This window comes from Lissotriton vulgaris, chromosome 10 (genome assembly GCF_964263255.1).
Source record: "Lissotriton vulgaris chromosome 10, aLisVul1.2, whole genome shotgun sequence".
Classification (NCBI taxonomy): Eukaryota; Metazoa; Chordata; class Amphibia; order Caudata; family Salamandridae; genus Lissotriton; species Lissotriton vulgaris.
In genome coordinates, this window is record NC_141698.1 from 801,003,215 (window position 1) to 801,025,690 (window position 22,476).

At 47.0% G+C, this 22,476-nt stretch overlaps 1 protein-coding gene across 2 annotated transcripts; it reads left to right on the top strand.

The window, feature by feature from the left end:
- Nucleotides 1-17,547: 17,547 nt before the first annotated feature.
- SP8 (Sp8 transcription factor) lies at nt 17,548-21,329 on the top strand. Of its 2 annotated transcripts, none has more exons than XM_086939977.1 (2): nt 17,548-18,022; nt 18,453-21,329. In XM_086939977.1, exon 2 carries the CDS (start codon nt 18,486-18,488, stop codon nt 19,788-19,790), a length of 1,305 nt encoding a protein of 434 aa, XP_086796103.1. In that variant the 5' UTR covers nt 17,548-18,022; nt 18,453-18,485; the 3' UTR covers nt 19,791-21,329. The 2 variants fall into 2 exon arrangements, with proteins under 2 accessions (XP_086796103.1, XP_086796102.1); XM_086939976.1 differs by having other exon boundaries at nt 17,597-17,674.
- Nucleotides 21,330-22,476: the final 1,147 nt, after the last annotated feature.

Genomic DNA, 22,476 nt, shown 5'->3' on the forward strand with positions numbered 1-22,476 from the left:
TGGCCACATGTTCAGGCACAGACCCTTCACAAAGGTTAACAAGTCATCTTTCAGTTTCTTATTTCTGGATTTGTTTGTTTAAATTGTACTAATGAGGTGAAATCTTTGCCTAGAAAGTATCACCATGTGTAAAAATTACAAAATAATGACTTAATACTATCAAAAAATGTGCTGCGTTATGCCACATAATTTGCCTTTTCTTGCAGCATACTTTAGTCAACCCTGCTGCATAATGTGGTGCTCCCCTGTTGCATAAATCCAGTGGCCTTGGATATTGGCTGTCCTTGTGTTGTCAATTCTTTAAAAAACAAGCATTTGCAATGCAATAGGTCTCGCATTGACACTAGTCTGAGCTATTGACATTGTATATGACAATGTTCTTTTATTTTATTTTTATTTTTTCAAACTTAATAAATGGCATTGTCATTTATAATGCTAATAACAAACTTGCGTAATTACGAGAGTAATTCTGTTTGTCACCCAAATGCAGTGGTGTAAACCCTTTGTGGAAGACATGGACTTTGGGACCCCTCTGGAACCACCATACCTTTTCCAAGAGACTCATGGGGAGCCCACTGTGTAGTAGCTGCAAAGGAGAAAGGTGGCCACTATTTTCAGATCAGGTGGGGCGCCTTCGGTTTACCTGTGCACTCACTCATTAAACTTCTTGTGGGACCCCCGCAAAGTTTCTCTGTGGAGTCAGGGGTCCGGGAGGGGCCCAAGGAGTCAGCCCCCGCACCCTGCTGCCGCCCTACACGACCAGCCAACAGCTTCCCAGCAGACCCGCCAATAGCTTCCCAGCAGAAGAAACCACGGGTCGCGAACACCTGCTCAAACAGGTCTAAAACTGGTCAGTGGCAACAGGGAAGCTAGCTCCTTAAGGCAGCCTAGCCTCAAAGGCACTATAGGAATGAGAGGCCATTCATGACGTCAGAGGCTGTGCACAGGGAGGGGCATAGGAGAGGCTGTCACTCACCACAACGGGCCAATATCACCTGCTTCTATGACTTAAATGTGGCAATATTAATCAACTCTTAGAAAGTGTTATTTATTTTTACAGAACATGTATGTGTTTTTGTTTTTAAATACAACAGTATATGAAGTTATCAGAAAAGCTTAATGTGTCGTCAAAAACGTTTATTATATGTTAAAATGCAGGGCTGCAAGCATACGCGCTCACACGGAGACTTGGAGTGCTCATTAGAGGACTGACTCTGAACCAACCCCCTCAGCCTTTTACAGGCAGTAAGAAAGGGGCACACAGACCACCTCCTTGTAGAATATTCCTGCATGTTGTGCCACCCTGGCAAGGCAAGTACGCAGCATGCCACGTGGGTTCAGAACGCAGCCTCCCCGCACACATGGCATTAGCAGTGAGAGGCTGGCACACACCCACATCCCGATCACACCCAGAGGAAAAGAAGCTGGCTCTGGGGAGGGCAGTAACATATCTGGAGCAGACAGACGAATGCAGCCGTGAAGTTAAATAACTGCCCCTAGCCCGCTTATCTATGGTCGTGGGCCAAAACTCCATGGGGGGAAGGGGAGTGGGGGTTTAAATTCCAGTGTGGACCCCAGCAGCAATGGATTACTCTCACTGTTTAATTTTGCGATTTTTCTGGCGCTGGAACCTCGAAGGCTATCACTAGTTTCCCACTCCGCTGCAGCTCGTCACCCGCACACATGGCATTAGTAGTGAGAGGCTGGCACACACCCACATCCCGATCACACCCAAAGGAAAGGAAGCTGGCTCTGGGGAGGGCAGTAACATACCTGGAGCAGGCAGACAAATGCAGCCGTGAAGTTAAATAACTGCCCCTAGCCCGCTTATCTATAGTCGTGGGCCAAAACTCCATGGGGGGAAGGGGGAGTGGGGGTTCAAATTCCAGTGTGGACCCCAGCAGCAATGGATCACTCTCACTGTTTAATTTTGCGATTCTTCTGGCGCTGGAACCTCAACGGCTATCACTAGTTTCCCACTCTGCTGCAGCTCGTCAACCGCCATAGCTCTTCGGGACTTCGGGTCTGTTTACCACCTGTATCTATTATGCATCTCTGTCGGGCAGTCCGGGCAGATCGGAAACTCCAGCCGCCGCCGCCATTTTGTGGTGTCTCCAGGACTGTTTCTTGTTACTTTATTAAAAGAAGCTGTTTAACCTAAAAGCGCGAGGCAAAACAAAAACACGAGCTTGTGATTGACAAAGCACAGTGACAAAGGCAGCCGCTTGTTTATATTTTCATTGCGCTTTCACTTCAAGTGAGTGAAAGCACGATGAAAAAATAAACATGCATCTGCGTTCGCAAACATGAACAAGCAATCGCAAAAGCAACAAAAAAATGAGCAAGTGCCTTCCTCGCGGCATATTTACATTAGGGAGGGAGCCCACCCCTCGTGTGCCTTTAATTCACCACCGCAGCCCAGGAGTTTCTTCAAGTTCCCGCCGGGCCGCCGCGCTGCCTGCGACGACCCGGAAGCGGTTGGGCAGCCGGCCAATCCCATCGCGGCCCCAACTGGAAGTCCCGCCCCATCGCGGCGAGAGAGAAACTACTGCCCGAGGAGCCACGAAGGCTCCTGATTGAGTCCCGGTCCCGAGATGGGGGACCGGGTGAAGAGCGGCCGGGCGCATGGGGAAGGCAGGGCTCTCATGTGGTGAGAGAGCCCCGCAAAGCGCTACCGCCGCCGAGCACCGCCAGAACCGCCGCCGAGCACCGCCAGAACCGGTGAGTGTGTTGAGGGAGAGGAGGGGTGAGTGGGGGTGGGGTGTACGCGCGTGTGTCTGTTTCAGTGTGTCTGTGCGTGCGTCTGTCTGTCTGTGTGCGCGTGTGTCTGTTTAAGGGGGGGTGCGTGTGTGTATGCAGTGTGTGTATGCCTGTGTATGTGCGCATGCGTGAGTGAGGCTTTCTTTGGCCATGGGAATATGAGGCACGGCGACGTGCGTGCTCCCGAGGTCAAATCTCTGGCAGGAGAAGCTCGTGACAGTCTGCTGTCCACATTCCCCCAAAAGTGATTACATAAGTTGTCTCGCCCTAGACAGCAAAAGCTTCGCTTTTGCTTTCGTCTAGGCGAGACCTAAAAAAGTACAATTCAAAGAACAGACAGAGAGTGTGTTTTGGGTCAGCCCCCTTCAGCCATCGGATTTCATGATTTGCTATTGCTTCTCTGGCCTGTCAATCGAGGCCTTAGAATTGTGTGGAAGGTTACAGTGGCCCTTTTCTGTCACATTGGGCTTTCATGATGGGGAATCAAATATTTGTTCTGTTAGGCTAGAGACAGTAAAGTGGGCACAGAGAGTGCTGTATGGGATAGAAGAGGGGTGCAAATGTGCACGCATCCTAAGGCTTTGTGTTTTGGTCATAGAGAAGGAATGGATGTGGCCTTCTGTGATTTAAACATGTTCTACATCACTGATCCAGTCTAGCATCTCTGAGACCGCCCTCGCCACTGGCTGCTGTGTGAGCTATGCTGTACTAAAGTAGCCACTGGTGCAGCGTGGCGTCTTCCAAACTATTCACCACCAGTGCTTTAAATGGTCCAGTACTGACCGGTACGTAGTACCAGCACTTTTTTATTTTGAGAGGGAGAGTACCAGTACTTCTCAAGAGAAATGCAATACTTTCAAACGGAGAGTACCGGCACTTCTCATAAACAAGCAGGTACTCTGGTACAGAGTACCTGCACTTCTATTTTTCCATTTCAAGCACTGTTCACCACCTTCTAGTAAATAAGTGAACTACAGATAAGAATAGTATTTAATGTAAAAATGAAGATTGAACCATAAAAATCCGAGATCAACCTCGACCACTTCAGTGAATGTTCATCATCTTTTTAAATATGTGAATGCAGTTTTTAATTGGTGATTGTCTATATAATGTGGTTTTCATTGGTCTTGTCACACATTTCGGGGGAAAGGCGTATAGTTTTAAACGGAGTAAACATTAAATCTAGGCTCAAGCAGTCTTTCCTGATTCTGTGGCAGGTAGAGTGGGGGCCAGCATTGGTAATCTGTGCCCCCAGAGCTCTGCACTTCTGTGCCATTCTAGTGAACGCACACTAGGTGTGGCTGTGGGCTGGGAGGCACTGCGCTCACAATAGCTCAGGTGCAGATAAGAGTAAGGGTGGAGGGTTACCAGAAGTAACACAAGGTAATCAGTGCGGTGCGTTCAAGGTGGAAGTGAAGAGCGTGCAGCCTGCCCTTTATGTGTGAGGGCAACAGTGGTGGTGGCAAGACTGACTCATTTCCCTCACATAGTGTCCCTGTTGGAGCTTTGGGGGTTTCTGCCCCCGACGGTAGAAACTGCACCAGCTGCAATTGGATGGACACACCCCTTGACCAACCATCATTAAGCAGGGTTAGCTCCAGCTGTGTTTATTGTGCTGTGCTCTGAGCCGTTTGCTAGTATTGTGTCGTTTCCGGTGGCATCTGCCAGAGTGAGCATTGTTCACTCTCACCTTACTTCCGGTATCGTGAAGAACATTCGTCGCTCCTGTAGCCCTACCTTCATGTCCCTCCCACAACATCTGCAACAGTAGCCAATGCCCTTTACTCTAGCCTCCCCAGCCAACTGAAGAAACACCCCTTGCCCTGTGCCACAGCGCCCTCCAGCCATGCCAACCTGCATGCATGGACCGCCCCTCAATGCACGCCTCCTCTATTGACCAGAATATGGCACTCACAAACACTTAAAAGCCAACTTAATTACCCATCCGTACAACGCATGAGAATGATATGCACTCAATGGTAACCATAAAGCAGAACTGGAGGGCAGAGGAAAGCAGAACGGGCGGACGGATTTCATTGAATGGAAATACAGAAGTGCAGGTACTGACCACTTAGAGTACCTGCTAGCTTCTAAGACGTGCCGCTACTCTCCCATTAAATGTATTGAAAGAGTGCTGAGAAGTGCAGGTACTCTCCTTTTCAAATTAAAGAATTGCAGGTACTGCCTACTATACAGCACCTGCCCATTTAAAGCACTAGATGGATGCATTTCGGTTTTCATGTTACATTAATTTTATTTGTCTTTGAGGGTGTGAGGGCATGGCCCACTGGCCCACAGTGCTTGACCTCACACATGGCGAGCAGATAATTAACTGTGAGATGTGTTCACTACGGGTGCTTGCATGCACGATCTACTCTCTGCTGTATCTGACCCTCGCTTTCCCTGTCTCTCCCACACGCTCTCTGTGCCGCAAAGCTTGTTTGTTGTGTGTTGATCGGCTCCGTTTGTCCTCTACGGCTTCCCGTCCAGCTGCCTCGCGCCCGTCTGTACTACGGTCGTATTTAACGCTAATATTCCTGGCGGCAGCCGCTCGGCCCCGTTCCATCCGTGCTGCCCCTTCGGCGGCTAGCACTGCTCGGTGATTTGAACACATGTGTGGTTAAACCAGAGGCCCCAGAGCGGCTCTGAGATTATGTGTAATTAAACGCAATTCCCAAAGCAACATTTATCTTCCCGAAACTGCGCTGGCAATTGTCAAGCGTCTGGAGGAGGCGCGCGGTCATCTGTAAGCGGGGCTTCTTTGGTACTGTTACAGCGCCGGCTGAAATGAAATCAATAATGCAGTGGATATGAATTTAGTACTTTTTAACTACGCACGCCAGCCCGGGAAAGTGATGTATCACCGAAAGGCACCGCAAACAATGTTTTCAGGAAGATTAAAACGGCTGCCACACACAGGCAGAAACACACAGTAACAGAAACATGGTTGCACATAGACTTACACAGACACACAACCGGGCCGGAAGGGGCACACTGACCCACACAAGCACAAAGTCACCAAAATGCACTGACGACATCTGACACATAGAAAAATATTGACTTTTACGGGCCCGGACACAGACCCCTTCACACAGACCGACTGACTCACTCAGATAAACGCATCACATATACAAGGGTCAAGGACCCAATCAGACGAACACACACTTTTACAGAGACACTGAAACAAACAGCCACATAGACATATTCACATGCATAAACATTTTAAAACAGGTGTATATATTCATATTAACAACGTGCACAAACGTTATACAAACACTTCAATGCACACAGAGAAATGGATTTGTAAAACCATGCAGTCACACAACCACTCAGACACAAACAAAACACAGGGAAAGTTATATACTAACACACACAACTTTAGAAAAGTCAGGAGGGTGAATACGTGACCTTTCATTCACCCTCCCAAATGTTCCATAGTTGTACAAACACACATCAACTAAGACATAATGTTACTGACTGTGGGTCTGTGCGGGGTGAGATAGTGTAAGAGACAGAATGAAAATCAGAACCACCCTTGTTTTTGCTTTGCTAACAAATTTACCTTTTCGTTAACAATCTTCACGACATCCCCCCCGCCCCCCGCCCCTTCCCTCCAACAACAAAACAAAAAAAAGTTTAGTAGACTCTCAATGCATATGCAACAAAATATCCAAGAGGTCGTGGGTTGGTTCCAAAAATACCGTTTAGTATGGGAATCCCATAGTGAGACTTTTTCTTGAAAGTAGCACAAAAGGCTTAACTCAGTAAATTTGGACATCACATAGGGCTCTACTTCACTGTGTACCTTTTCCAGGTTTGGTGAATTTCGGTTCGACCATTCCAAGGAAAACCTCAGCCGACCCATGTTCATGTGTGAGTTATGTAAACATCTATTACCCTGCTTGTGAAGATTAAGAAATGTAAAAATGTAGCAACACAGTATTTTTCTAATGTTTCCCAATGCTCAGGAACAGAGACGGAATTGATTGGTGAAAACAATTAATGTGATTTTCTGGAAGTAGCAGAAAAGTTTCTGAGGCAAGCCGTCTTGTTTCCCTGGAATAAGGTAGTCAACATACAATGTTCTCGGTTGAAAAAAACAAAACACAAAAACAGCTAATTTTCATTTAAAAAAACACAGGGAACAGCATTAAATGATGGTAGTCGTGGTGTATACTCTTTTCTGACGTTAAAGCCCACTTTCTGAAAATTGCGCTGGTGGTCCTTAACATAGGGAGGGAGAAGAAAAAAAGGAAAGCAGCACAGCTGGACTCGCTGACCTACCAAGAATTGTTAGGAGTAAAACGAGCATTGGCAAAGCCAGTTCACCCCATATATCCAATGTGTGTGCTGAGCTATTTACTCTGCCAATGCTTGTCTGTAAAGTATTGTTTAAAAAACAGTAAAAGAAAAAAAACATTTCAGTATACCGGTGAAATGCATATCTTATGGTATGTCAAGGCTGTACATTGAATTCAGTGTTTTCAATCTCCATAAAAGGCATGCTTTATTTATTAAATGCCTTTCACTTGGAAACGCTCAACAGAAGCTAAAAAGAATAAAGAAGTGTCAAATTGTAAGGGTTCGGCCATTTGGTCCTCTGTAGTAGCCCAGGAAGTAGGTGTATGCCTCTCCAAGGGAAGTGTCTTGCTAAGTACACTGTCTAAGTCAGATGCCAGATGTGTGAGTGCAGAAGCTGGCCCTTCACCCAGCACCATAAAAGGCTTTGTGTGCTAAATAATGTTTTTTCCTTCAATGTATGGAACACAGCAGATAAAACAAAAACAATTCTTAAAATTTGCCCTTTAACAACAATCTAGCAAAATTTTCATGTTGTTCTGCTTTTTCAGACAGGCTGGGAGGGTTGAGGAGCAACATAGAGAGGGCCATTGGGTCTTTGAGGGGGGAAGCAGCACTCTCTGGAGAGCTAGTAAACCCATGCACTATCCTGGAGTGCTGAATGAGCAAGAAAAAAGTAGTTCCCTTAATGTGAGCAGTGGAAGGATATCAGTTAACTAAGAAAAACAATCATAAAGAGACTATGCTCCTGGAAATGAAAAAAACACAAGAAGAGGAAAGCAAGCCATCCAATAAGAAGCAGGTAAATTAGAGTGACAATAAAGCCACCAAATGTAAGCAGTGGGTGAGTTGTATGTCCACTGTAAGTTCACACTACGCCGTCTGGTAGGCAAGAGCTATAAAGGGGTTACACCCAATCACTAGGGCCAGCCAAGGACAAGGGTGTTGAAGAACGCATTGCACTCCGATGCAAGGGTTGGGTGTAAAAGTCCAATCCTCACCAGCCCCACCAAGTGACTATGGACAAGTTGTCTTTTTTCCTTCCCCTCCTTCTCTCTGCAGAAGGAATGATGAAAAACATTCCTTGGTTATCCATTGCCTTGTTCTATAGCTGGGCAGGAAGGTGTTGTGCTCTGCCATCCTTGAGTAAGGGCTGAGGGTGGAACATGACAACTCCGCTCTGGCTTTCAGCAGCAGCCTGAGAGAGGCAATTCATTGTCTTCTTCAGTATGTCTACAAATCAGGGAGTGTTATCTGTGATGCCATCCCACTACCATATCCCATGGATCTGCCCAAGGGCAGGGAAATACATCTCACCCCTTCTTCATTGCTGCCTGGCACCCCTGGGGTATGTGTGCTCCAGGATCAGGGTGCCTGAGTCCTTGGCCTAAGACTGATTCAATGGCACAAGAACTGGGCACAGGACTTGACTAATCGAAACTCCCTTCACCCAGTGCTGACTGAGCACAGCTCACAATTATGCACAGTGTAATTCAGAGACACAGGGATTGGGCAGAGGAAATGACCAATGACCAAACTCTGTGACCTGTGACCATTGTCCTTGACTAAAGGTTATGCGCGGTGGGCTTGTGGCACATGCATTGATTGCAAGGTATGACTGTAGGTCAGACCCTGTGTTCAAAGGTCACTGCGCATGGCCTAAAGTGAAAGAAAATGGCTTTAGGGACACTGAGACTGGGGTCATACTTTGTTCAAAGGCCACTACACATAGCCTAAGGCAAAAGACACTAGTGTGCGGTCACTGAGACTGGGACTTAGGCATGGCTAGAGGTCACATCTAGTGCCCAGTGGCTGCTGCACCTAGATGAAGACGATGGACAGGATAGAATGTCACATGTCACGGTCAATAATATTGAGTTGCCCTTCTATTGACGCCCACAGCACTGGCTACCAGCATATCATCAAGGTAAGGAAAATATAGAATTATTATTTTTTCTTCAAATGTGCTCGCCTTAATGTTATGTTAATAGTCTATGTATTAATAGTCTATATCGTGGAATCAATTTAAGTGTAGATCGGTATTAGAAAAAATCGATATTGTGGTGGAACGCCATGCACAGTGGGTTTGGTTTGTAAGAGAACTGGTGCTGAGCATGACCAAAGGCCACACCTGTGTCCAATGCCTGCTGCAAATTGCTAGCACCATTCACAGGCACTGTGGGTTGCTATCATGAGCATTTTGGCACAACACATCTGTTTTGCTTTACTTACATCAGGCAATTGTATCCAAAACTACCTTAAGTTTAAATTAACTTATTTTAACACAGAATGTAGTTGATATGTAATAATGAAAAAAAACTAAAATGAGATTTTTATAATTATTGCCATGTCCTCAATTACAGTGCATTGTAACAAAAATATGCTTCTTGGTGTTCTAGTGCACCCCAGGTTTGGTTCTGTCATTGCCAATAAACATGATTAGGCTAGGTCAGTGGTATTTAGTTTTCAGTTCTCAAGTATACTGCCCCCTTAACACGTTTTTCAGTTAATTTGTGTTTTTTATATAAAAAAATGTTTGTGAGCCATTTGCAAAACAATAGTGATCATGATTAACATCGAAAGGAAGAAGATCTGCGAAGCAGGATTTGTCTTTCACAAACTGTATATGATGCTTATCACTGTAATTGTGGTTAGGATCAACACAGCATCCTGCTGACTCCCAATCATTATGTTTTTTTTCTTGTGAAAGCTGCATATATGGATCTGCAGGCCTCGTAGCCTTTTCTAATGTATATTTGGTATAGAAGTGAATTTTCAAATTCCTGTGTTGTGTGACATCATTCCCAATGGGGCTCCCATATTGAGTGGTTGGCCTCATAGTGTCCCAGTCATTTTGTCTTTCTATCTTAGCAAATAATTCTCTGTTGAAAATTCTGTGGAAGGTTCAGTTTGGGATTTCCCTAGTTATTCTGCTATACTTTACTCAATATGCATGTGACTTTCCTGGACCAAACTTAACTGGGATAGCTTGATTCGGGAATTATGTTTGCAGGGTCGTCATGGGGGGCAAACATTGTGATCCATGCTCAAAATGTTGTTTCTAAATATGAAAGTAAAGCCACTGTGTACAAATGGTCCATAATAATTAGAAAATGCATGGGATTTCACAGTACCTTTTTGTTCCTGTAAAGATATCAGGTTAGGATTGAGTTTAGTGTTGGATTGCGGTTATAAAAGAGAGATTCATTAATACAATGTGTTCATACGTTTTCTTGCTACAAAAATCAAATTTCCTGCTAACTCCTGCAGTTAAATATAGCCATTTTTCCTGTGGAAAAGTGAATTTGCCACCCCTTTCGAACATGACCTTTTCACAGTAGTGGTGTGACATACTATAGAATAGGTTTTGTATGTAGAAGTGACTCCTTTTTTAAAGAACCCAGAAGCAAATCCTCAACACCTAGCCAACTATTGACAATTATTTTATCTGTTTTATCCCATCAAAATTCATGAGAATGAAGTAACAGCTTCAATACTAGGTGGAAGATGACCACTTGGTAAAAGAGCTACAGTCAGGATTCGAGTATATGCCTGAAACAGAGACAAAAAGAACAATTGATAGACAGTATGTTGAACAATGTCAAACATTCACTCCAGTACAGAGGTCTGGGCCTAAACTAAATCCATCGTATTTTTGCTCCACTTGCCATAACAGTTAGGACCCAGCCATACGCAGGCGCGCAACGCCCATTGGGCTGAAAGGGCTACAGCCCCCCCCCCCCCCCCCTGCATGCCACCCATCCCTCCCGTCGTGTGTGGCAGCCCGGGCTGAGACAGTTTCCCAGGCACACACACAGCAGCACCTGAGTACTTTACAGGTCTTTAAAAGACCATTTACTTGCTAATGAGGCATTGTTGTGTTTTCACCTCTTCTTAGAGCCTCTGCATCTTCAATCTCACTATCACTGGAAGAATCACCCCCCTCCCCACCCCCGAAATTTTTGTGAGCTCCCCTCTCCGAAATGTGGCTCTAGTTGTGCCTCTGGCCATACGCAAATCAGTCTTGACCCTGCTCCCTATGGAAACAGTGCAGCCTGAACTGCCAAGCCAGGTCTTCCCTGGACCGGAAACAAGCAAGCATCCAGGGACCGGTTTCGGGGTTTCACCCCTCATCAAGCAAGCTTGCTTGACTCCAGTGGCATGGAGAGACTGCGTTTGCGAACTTCAGGTTCTCCTTAACCACTGTGCAACCTGAAACACAATGAACCGCTGGAATCAACTGAAGATTTTGAATGAGAGGCACAGCCTTGAAACGGGTCTGTCTTCTCTCCTTCATCTTCTTCAACCAAACCCAGTAACTGTTCATCAACTCAGGCGAATTATTCATTTAAAGGGTAAAATGCAGTGTCCCGGAGGGTTCTGCACTCTCACCCCAGGGTGAACATTGTTTAGCCGATGTTAACCCACATTGTTGAACGTCAACAGATCAACTACTTAAGGTAACCCGCTGCCATGCATATTCACATTTTACAGGGAATTAGGGACCAACACCAATACCATGAAGCACTGAATAAAGATAACTACCTATGCCTAAAAAAGTGGCAAGAGATATCCTGATATGAAGATGGTCACTCGATAACAAACTCCCTCCAGCTGTGTTAAAAGACACCAAACCACCCTGCAAAGTGAGAAATATGGGTGTCATTTCAAATGTAGGCCTTTCATCACACAATAAATCAGCACAGTTGTCAAGAATATCATCTCAAATTTCATATACTCAGGAAAATCTTTCCTCTCCTTAACACCAACAGAGCTTAATTTGAAGGGGAAAAAGAGAGCTGGTGCCCAGAGCTCTGCTCAAATGCCAGAAGACAGCAATATTAAATGTTAATGTTCCAAGTGTGTTGTTTTTAATTTATGTCATGCCTCTAATCCACTAGCCGTCACACCCTGCACCTTTATCTCACATTTGCAGTGTCCTGCTTACTCACTTTGTGACTTTTTCCCATCTTTCTTTTCCTCTTTCTTCACCCCTGTGTGTTTGTTTATTCCTCTCTTTCTCTAGGCAAATGTGTGATGAGGAAAAATAAGTGCCGGACCCCAGAAATGAGTACCAGTGGATCCTACAGGCAACCACAACTCAAATTGAACACTGGATTGAACATACACAGACTAGGTGGTGTACTGGCTACCCTTCCATAAAGGAATCTATAGAAAGCTCCCACAAAATCTTACAGATGGACTGTGGAGACCAGCAAAATTGGGAAACATGGCAATGTGATACTAGTGCTAATAGCGCCTCACTGGCTCTCATTGGAGCTGAGGATCAAATGCATCCCTCTCTGCTTCACACTGAAGGCCTACAGGAAGAAAGTCTCAGTCCACTTACAAATTCTGTCTCCTTTCTAGTAGAGTGACCACCTCCCTCCAGGTCATTATAGACACTGTTTCCAGTCCTTGACTTTAGTGTAACAGCCTAATGCATTGTGGGTGTTGTAGTTGTTTTGCTTCCATTGATCTAATTAGATGAAAGCCCCTGAAATAAATAATTTGTTGATGAAAATTTCTGGACTGGGGACAGTGGTCCTAGGCGGCACCCTACACATTAGGCTCTAGCTAGAACACTACAACCAGCCATCTTGTAGCTGATTCACTAACAAACTTCCAGTCAGCAGACACTTCATGGTAAATCATTGGGCATTAAAAGCCCTGGACTCTAGATCTCTTTAACCCCACCTTGCCAACAGAATTCAAGCTTACTCTTGAAGAATCGCAGGAAAAAACACAACTATTTGGGCCAGCCTTTTTTGAGACTTGAGTCTTCCAATGTAGCACATAGTGTATACAGCAAGCATAGGTGTATATGCTTCGAATTCCTTTAGAACCTTAGCACAAATATCCTCAGCTGATAGTTCTCAGGCTCTCTGGCACTCCCCAGTGGCCATAAGGCAGCATGTGGCTATTTATAAAAGCTGCAAGTAAATAAATAGTGCTTCGGGACATGCCCCACAAATAACACTATATGGTATCTCCAGATGTAAAAAAATAAAGTGGACTTTAATGGTTCTGCTACCGTGTAATGAATTTGTAAACCAATTTGAGCTTAAAATAAGAGCATACGCTTTGGGCAGGTGTCTCATTGGGCGTTAATCAAATGAAGCAGAAACAAGTGGCAGCGTTTGGTTGCATTCTCACTTATGCCGCACTGGTGCGTTGTTGTCTCTTCTCCTTGTATCACTGCAACCCCCTATTGAGACAGCAGCGTGAGGCTTCATAGTCGCAGCGTGGATAAGTGCTGGCATATAGCGAGAGTTGGTTATCTATAAGTAGCATGATGTCACTATTAACTTCCTCATCTGTTGGCGTTATGGAGGAAAACATACAAACATAGCCCAGACACTGTGTGATGTTAGACAAAAACAGTTTGCATTGCACTATCTATGATGACTGGAAAGAAACACTGCAGCCGTATAATATTGAAGTGAAATACCAAGCCGACCAACCGATGTTTTCAAATGAAGCAACTACGGATAAATGTAACAGATAGAGGAAATGAAAAGTCACGGGTGTGCGCACGCTCATACCTCATAATACACATTCTTGCAACGCGCACACCACATCTATCCGGCACATCAATCACACAGTGCAACAGTCAGTAATATATGAAACGCGCCAATCACACATTAGCAACATACTCAGTAGACATACCAGACAATAACCCCAAATACCATTCATGTCATATGTCACCCTCTCGCCCAACAGACCCACAAACCGTATAATAAACACATACACCATACTCCACAGGCACAAACCACCACACACACATCAACCACACAACACGAAAAAACATTTAATGTACATATAACAAACTCGGCAAATACACACTGCACCCGCTAGGCATGCACCCAGCAAACACACAGCTACCGCCACACAAACAGCACAGATCACGCAAACACATAAACCACCCACACGCAGCACTCGCCACCCCGCATACACATCAGTCACACAACGCGAAAACACATCACGAGCATATAACAGGCTCACACACCATTGCCATTAAGATGCGTGGCTACTGCCTGGTGACGTTTAATTATCTGCTGTTTATGACACGTGGAGTTGTTACTGCACCCCACATCTGTTGACAGCGGTGCAGCTGGGCACCTGCCTTGGGAAAACAGGGGCAGTCACACATGTAAAAATAAAAAATATATAAAGATACAATAAAGACAAAAGATAAAAGCACTCTCTATTGTATTCGCCGCGGTGTTGCTTCAGACCTATGCCAAACTTTGAAGAAGGTTTGTTTGTTTAATTTGCATATTTAATAGTGTCAAGGGGGTGGTCTGAAGTCATTGTTCCAGAAGACGAACTGCTGTACAGGACGCTATTTGGCCCGACTTGGCTTAAGATACGGCAGCAAAGGAGTTCGGAAGAGCACTTGGCCAGGTTGCTCTGAAGATGTAAATGAGGTCCCAAAAGCTGTTGCTCAATCCGAAGAAACAGAGAAATTAATCCGGGAGCCCATCAGTCATGGACCGTAATAAAGAGAGCGACAGGGAAGAGACAGATCACATGATTAAGGAGCTGTGGCCGTTTTAATTAACTTTTTTCTGTCCTGTAATGATCAAACTGGTCAACAGACCCGGTCAATAAGCATGTTAATATCAAACAAATAAAACCAGGGATGATTAAAAACCTCCTGGTTTATTAAATTTGAAATTCAAATGAAATTTATGCCGCCAGTGCGCACAGAATGCTAATACCGCTCGCGCTGGTTTGCAAGAAACAGCGCAGGCATCCATCTCGTAGAGGGCATTAGACTTCACGTAAAAAAGGTGTAATTAATTTCGGAAAGAAAAAAAAACACAGTAACTGTGCTGGCAACCTCGCAATGCCCCCCAAAAGCGCTGGGAAAATATATGACTGGCATTCTGTGGCACCAAAGGCGCGGTGGCCTTTCCACGACTGCAAGTACAACTATAGATTTCGTCTCATCAACCCCGAAATGTATACTCGCTTCCCCAATTTTCGGTTCGTGAACTGTCCAGTATATTGTTAAATGTATCTGTTGCATTTAGCTTTAAGGCCACAGCAACAAAAAGCAGAGGGAACACAAATCATTTTTTTCCGTGCAGATTGCATATGCATTGGATCCTACAATACGTTTGCATATATTTTCTATCCGCTTCCTCCAAGTCTTCTAAAAGACACGGAAAATTTAATATCTGCCACAGAATGGATAAACATTATATTTTGCGTGACCGAAAATACATTAAAATAAATTTGGAAATCACTTCTTAAATGTATTTGAAACACATGGCATCTTAAAATATGTTAAACGTAAGAAGGTAAACACATAGAGTATCACATCCGTGCGTCCCCATAACACCTAAGGAACACATAATAATAATGTTTTGACCTGGGAGATACATTTAGAAACATCTCACGCGGAATTAACTAGTGCTTTCTTTCCACGGTGTGTTCGAGTACGGAAAATAGACCCCTGGCACCTGCAGGAAGACAAGCGGGTGCGCCTCAAAGATGCGAGACTCTAATTGACACGAAAGCGGCTTGAATTATCCACTTTCACAGCGTGGACAACGGGTGTAAACCCACGGCGTCGGGCGGAGGCTTTTTTTCGCAAAGTGTAAGAGTTGCTTTTAGTCAAAGATGCTCAGGCCAGCGGACAGACTTTATCATCCCCTACACGGGGACGACAACATGTTCCCTTCTATGTGACTCACGGCGCTGGCGGGAATTAAACCTGAAATTTAAACAAGTGTGCCTTCGATCCAGGAAATGAATCTCATTAAAGGAGGCGACCACAGCAATGAAGTTAATTCTTTTTTATTTGTTAAACGGGGTTCACTCCTTCCTCCACCCCTCCCTCCTCCTGGGCTGGCCTGCCACGCCTTCTCAACAGGCTAAAATCATGCAGAACAGCTCGCGGAGATAAACACGACATTCATGTTAAGCATCAGCCTTCTGGGGGGCGGGTGGGGGCCGGCAGGAGTTCATTAATTTACTCCCAGCTCTGATGGGGCTGGTGGTGCCCCGTCTCACCTAAATCAATAGATATGATGTGCCGTCAGCACACCCCTTCCATCAGGAAGTGTGAGCCCCCCGCAAAGCCCACGGTGCGGAGTTAAAGGCGCGCGTCTTGCCTGATCCGACCTGACTTTGCCGTTTAGTGGCGGGCGGCGGTGCGCTGGGGGAGCCAGGGTCCTCTCCCCGCCCGGAACTGGCTGTATTAGGCGAAGCAGCATACTTTCACCAACTGGAGGGGCCGACCACTCACTCCCAGCGCAGAATGACTTCAAACAGAGGCTCTGTCGGCCTCACGCTCTTAAGTAAAGTGTGTATTCTACCGTCCGCTGGGAACCCTCCGGGGAAATGTGGTAGTTTCCAACACCAAACACTCCTGTCGCCGCTTGCAAGTGTCTATCGCTCTGCCACTGTGCTTACTGGTATTGGCATTGCGCCATGGCACCTTTTAGTGAACCTTGAACTAACACGCACTGAAGAGCCTCAAACAATAGCAACAAAATATGTCTAAAGCTGTGCGGGGGCTAATTTAATATGTGCATGTCTGGTTAAAGCATGAACGGATGAGAGGTGTATGTGTTTAATTCGTTTTGGGAGGCGCAATATACAATGTGGAGAGGCATTGGCATGCAACTCAGTAGTTGTTCGAATGTTGGCCTCGGTGTTATTTTTTTTCTCTCTAGTTTTTCTCTGCCAGGCGTTCGCCCAGGGGCATTTGAGTGTTCTACATGAGCAGCGGATTACATTACACAAAGTCCGATACTTTTTAAAATAATTATTATTGTTTTATAAGAGGGAGACTAGGTGATCTGCTCAGAATCACAGGATGCTGAGGAGAAGCCGGAACTCGAACCAGGTCCCCCAGTTCCAAAATAGGCAACTCTGGTCTTTAGGCCATCACCCGCACCCACAGCACCACAGTATGAAGTGTATTACCGCGCGATAGCTGGGAGGTCTGGCTAAACTCATATACGTGTTATTTTTTATTTTCTTCTAAAACAGTCTGAAAGGGCAAGTAGGTAGCGCCTTAAGGAGCACGCACCCGCCGCCTGCGAGCGCATGCTTTTCATTGCACTGCTAGCCTCTACATATGGAAACGAGTGCCCAGCAGACCGTCCGGGAACACCCCCAGCAGAGCTCCACGCTGCCAGCACGCTGAAAGTGCTCGACCTCGCAGCGTTTCCAAAGCCTCGGAGTGCAAGGGGAGGGGAAGGGGCGGGGAGCGGTGCCAGCTCAGTGGGACGGCTGCAGGGGTCGCCGGTCTCCGCCCCCTGGATAGAGACTTGAAAGAGGTGCCTGAAGGGCGTGCCCGCGCCCGTCGCCGCGCACACGTCACGTCGCCCCGCCCCGGGCGCGTTGGGCGGTCCCTGAGCGCGGAGAGGGCCGGTGAGCTCACGCCGCAGCGTGCATGAGACACCGGCGGCGCCGCTGATTGGCTGCTGTGAGCTCAGCGGCACTTCAAAGCTCCGGGAAGAGCTACAATTGTGGTGGAATGGGCGGATCGCATCATTGTATTGCACACCTCTAAAAAAAACACTGCTCTGATTTATAAATATAAAAAAGATCCTCTGAGGAGGGCACTTTTGTGATGGCAACTTCACTTCTAGGGGTGAGTCTAAGGATTTTTCTCTTGCTGGTTTAATTAGTTCCTCTTCGTGTTTTTTTATTGCCGATTTGAAGAGGGGGTTAAAAGTAGCCCCGGTCAAAACGGGGAACTATCCGTCTCCTGTTGAGACTTTTAGTGCAAGGGAGTGAAGAAAGAGAGAGGGAAGGCAAAAGAGGGCCGAGACACTTGCCAGTCAGGAACAGGTTGTGAGGGCACTTGTACGTACTGACTCCAGCGCCTTGCTACAAGGAGAAGCGGTCTCTTTTCCTTCCTGCAGAAAGCACCCCCGCGAATGCCTAGTTTTTCTGCTGCTTTTTTTGTAGAAAAAATACCATCAAACTAGTTGCACAGGTACGTTAAACTCACCTTTTTTTGCATTTCTAATCCTTTTTTCTCCCCATTTAAGATTGTCGTTTTTTTCAAAGTACTTTTTAAACTTAGAAATAGTATGCTGTTCCGAAAGTTATGAACTGTGAGTGAGTGAGTGGAATTGTGACAAGGGGTGAAAACTGGGTGTTTTGCGTTCTTTGGTGCCTGGTGTGTGCCCTAGTGAAGCATGAATGTTCACATGCACTGGAGAGGACAGAGGCGAATGTCATCCACTGGGCTTTAGACAGTCAGGTCAGGGGTGGGTGGGCCTGCAGATTCGGGTGGACTGGTTTAGTGGGGGGTCCGGTGGGACAGCCAGTGCCCACTGTGTGAATTTGAACTGTTTAAAAGAGTTATGATGGCCAGATAAGTGACACGCTCTCTGTGTTTTGTGCTTGCTCCCCTCTCCCAGGAAGAACCCCGGCTCGGCTGCACTCCGCTGGCCATGCTCGCCGCCACCTGCAACAAGATCGGCAGCCCCAGCCCGTCGCCCTCGGACCACGGCTCGCCCTCCTTCGGGAAGGGCTTCCACCCCTGGAAGCGCTCCAGCTCGGCGTCGGGAGGAAGCTGCAGCCTGGCCGGCTTCGGACTGCACTCAGGCGGCGGAGGGGGCTCGTCCGGCCGGAGCGGCGGCGGATCTTCAGCAGCAGCGGCGGCGGCTGCAGCGGCGGCCGCGCTGGTCTCGGACTCCTTCGGCTGCGGTGGCTCGGCCGCATCCAGCGCCTTCTCGCTGACCGGCTCGGCCGGGGCCTTCGCCAATGACTACTCGGTGTTCCCAGGGGCCGCGGGCGGCGGCGGGCAGGAGCAGCCGGTCTTCCTCTCCAAGGTGGACGGACTTCAAGGCATGTACCCGCGCATGGCGCACCACCCCTACGAGTCGTGGTTCAAGCCCGCGGCGCACCCCGCCGCCTCCGCCGCCGAGGTGAGCGCTGCTAGCGCCTCGAGCTGGTGGGACGTGGGCGCTGCCGGCTGGATCGACGTGCAGAGCCCCGGAGGGGCGGCCGCGCTGCACTCGGGCGCCCTGCAGCCCGCCGCCCTGCACCACTCGCCCCTGGGCGCCTACAGCACGGACTACTCGGGCCTGGGACACTTCGCGGGCGCGGGCGGCTCCGCGCACCTGCTGGGCGGCCAGCACCTCATGGACGGCTTCAAGCCGGTGCTCGGCGGCGCCTACGGGGACTCCCCGGCCTCCGGGGGCGGCGGAGGCTCCATGCTGGGCGGGGGCCCGGCCCTGGGCGGCTCCCCGCGCTCCTCGGCCGCCGCCAGGCGCTACTCCGGCCGGGCCACCTGCGACTGCCCCAACTGCCAGGAAGCGGAGCGGCTGGGCCCCGCGGGGGCCAGCCTGCGGCGCAAGGGCCTGCACAGCTGCCACATCCCGGGCTGCGGCAAGGTCTACGGCAAGACGTCCCACCTCAAGGCGCACCTGCGCTGGCACACGGGCGAGCGGCCCTTCGTCTGCAACTGGCTCTTCTGCGGCAAGCGCTTCACCCGCTCCGACGAGCTGCAGCGCCACCTGCGCACCCACACCGGCGAGAAGCGCTTCGCCTGCCCCGTCTGCAACAAGCGCTTCATGCGCAGCGACCACCTCAGCAAGCACGTCAAGACCCACAGCGCCGGGGGCGGCGGCCTGGGGCTGGGGGGCAAGAAGGGCAGCGACACCGACAGCGAGCACAGCGCCGCCGGCAGCCCGGCCTGCAGCCACTCCCCGGAGCTGAGCGAGGGTCCGCACCGCAATGGGCTGCTCGAGTGACCGCCCCGCCGGGGCTTCCAGGCACTTTGTACAGGACACGCAAGAGACACGCATCGCCAGAGCGGTCACTGTCTGTGGGCGCTGAGACCCCTCACGGCAGCTGAATCGCCCCCCCAGGAGATAGGCAGGGCCACCCTGGACTGAGCCCATGGACTACTGAGCCCCGGGACAGATCCTGAACAGACTGGACTCACAAGGCACCGCAGGGGCGCCACGTTTGATCCTCTGCTGTTTTTTTGTTTCAACTTCTTTTTACAGAAACGGCAAAGCTCGGAAAGGCCTGCTAAACTCCTCAACTTCTTCAGACTGCATCAGAAAATGCCCCTCCACATCTGCCGAGGAGTGTAAAAGTGAAAATTCACATCTCTCGGAGAGTACGTTAAATGTACATGTGGTACGGTATGTGCAAACTGTAACTCAAGGACCACACACACACATTAATAGCATCCTGCCAGTGAATTCTCTAGAGTTCCTTCTCTCATCTTTTATGTAATTCACTTCACAATTCAGTGAATTCAGATTTTGTTAGTGGGGTGAAGTTGAAAGGAGTGTAAATGGGGGTATTTGTCCGTCCTGTCAGGGCTGAAAGTTTAATCTCCGGATATGTTTCCGCCCGAGCAGTCAGATTGTGTACCCCTCGTTTCTGTACAGTCAGGCAGCACATTTCCAACAGCCGCAGATACACCGATTTCCGGCAAAGCTCTGAGCGAGATTTAATCCTGCATATGTCAAGAGGTTATGGCTGGTTTTATAAAATCAATTGAAAAGACAGAAAGTAAAACATTTGTAACTATTAAGCTAATGTTTTGTACAAGTGAGGAAACTTTCCGAGCTTTGCTATTTAAACAGAAATAACACCAGTAAACAGAGCTGAGGGGCAGGTGTCCAGGGGACGATTTTGTATAGTATTTTTCTTGTAAATTACTTCCAGTAAATATTTGAAAATATATTGCGGTACACTTGAGATTTTTTTTGTCAGAAGATGATATTAAGAGTAATTGTTGCAGTAATACTTAAACTGCAGTTTCAGTTTTTTGGGGGCTTGTTTCTTGAGGTGTATATCCCAAAAAATAGAAAAGAAATAAAAAAATATACACGCACTTTCAGGATATAGTTTTTGCTTGAATATAAGTTTAGATAGGATATAAAATGTAATTAAGCGAACATTATTTCTTAAATGTTGAATGATATTTAGTTTAATGGCGCATGTACTTATTGCTACTGCTGACAGTTCAGGTGCGGTGCAGGTGAGAGTTTGCAGTCTTCACAGCAGGTGGGCCTGATAAAAGCCCTTGTATTAATAAACTGTCCTCGTGAAAAAGAAATGACTTTGACCCATGTCTGCTTCCTAAGAAGGGGAATAAGTGATGACTGTTTCCACACACCGCTGACACTACACCTGTGGTTTGCAGCTCGCTGCAAACTGATTTTCTCGCTGTAATGTTGAAATAACTTGGATATTTCACATTGAAATGGAAAAAAAACCTTTTGCTGAAACATTTTAAACTGCATTTTAAAATGCATGAAATGTCATTGGTTTTATTTGTAATATTTTAAATAATGGTATTAATAAACTCCAAATTCAAAAAATGATACCTGAAACGTAGGCCACTTTATTGTGTTGTTATTTGCAATTCACTGTTTATGTAGCCCCGAAGAGAGTACTTAAAGTGAACATATATATATTAAGAGGGTAAAAAAGTCAAAGGAGATATTGCACGGGAGCACAACACTGTATGCTAGCGTTGGTTCAGAAAAGAATGTACCTGCGTGGTATATTATTATATTTCAGCTAATGCCACATTTCCAATCTGCTACAAATACGAATGCACAATTGTATTAATTATTAACCAAGCCTGTGTTCAGAAAGTTAAATCAAATTAAATTTTGTGTGGATAAAAAAAGATATTCTAACATTTACTATGTATCCTAAATAATCAGACATAATATGGGTAGGAAGTAAATACAAGTTTAATTAAAACTGTAGTAAAAACTTCTAAAAGTCGCATTTTGCCAGGGACATTAAACACCTCGGGGAGTTTACCAGCTGGGCCCTGTTGTAAACATTCTTCCAGGCTCAGAAATACGGCCTGTTCGTTCGTGGTAACAAGTAACATCAGATTCCTGTGCGTGGGGCGTTGAATGCCCCGCTGAAGGGGGATTGTGCGAGTTAGAATTGGAGAGACTGGTGGAAAGGGGGCTGCAGACGCTGTAAAACGCGAGCCGCTCGAAGGGATTGTGGCTCAGGGACAGGGAGCAAATTGGATGAATTATGCATGCGAAATCGCCTATTAGTTACAGTCAGTGGGTGCCTTCCTGTTTGTCTGCGGTGGGTTTGTAGGTAAACGTTTAAGCGGAGTCCAAGCAGCATAAGAAGGGAGCTGGCCGCAGGTCCGGTCAGGTCTGCCCTCCATAGCACCTGTTGTTCATTTACCAGGCTCAGATATATGTTGTGGCGACCTGGAAAAAGTATACAGGACCCGGCCGTCAGGGAAAAAATATATCTCTTTGTTTTTCCTGAGCGTTATTTATCACATTCTGGGTAGCCAGCAGCGCATTATACATTTAACAGATATGTTTCTATAAGTGGTAACGTGATAAAGAAACATAGAACACTTTAACTTGGTAAGTGCGCAGAATAACTAAAATGAACTTACAACACCCCTTGAGATGGTAAACAAATGTG

Bases quoted from the DNA above. Each gene is read 5' to 3' on its own strand.
- SP8 (XM_086939976.1), top strand. From the start codon at position 17,654: ATGGCAACTTCACTTCTAGGG. The intron at 17,675-18,452 runs GTGAGTCTAAGG...CCCCTCTCCCAG, and splicing joins TGGCAACTTCACTTCTAGGG to GAAGAACCCCGGCTCGGCTG.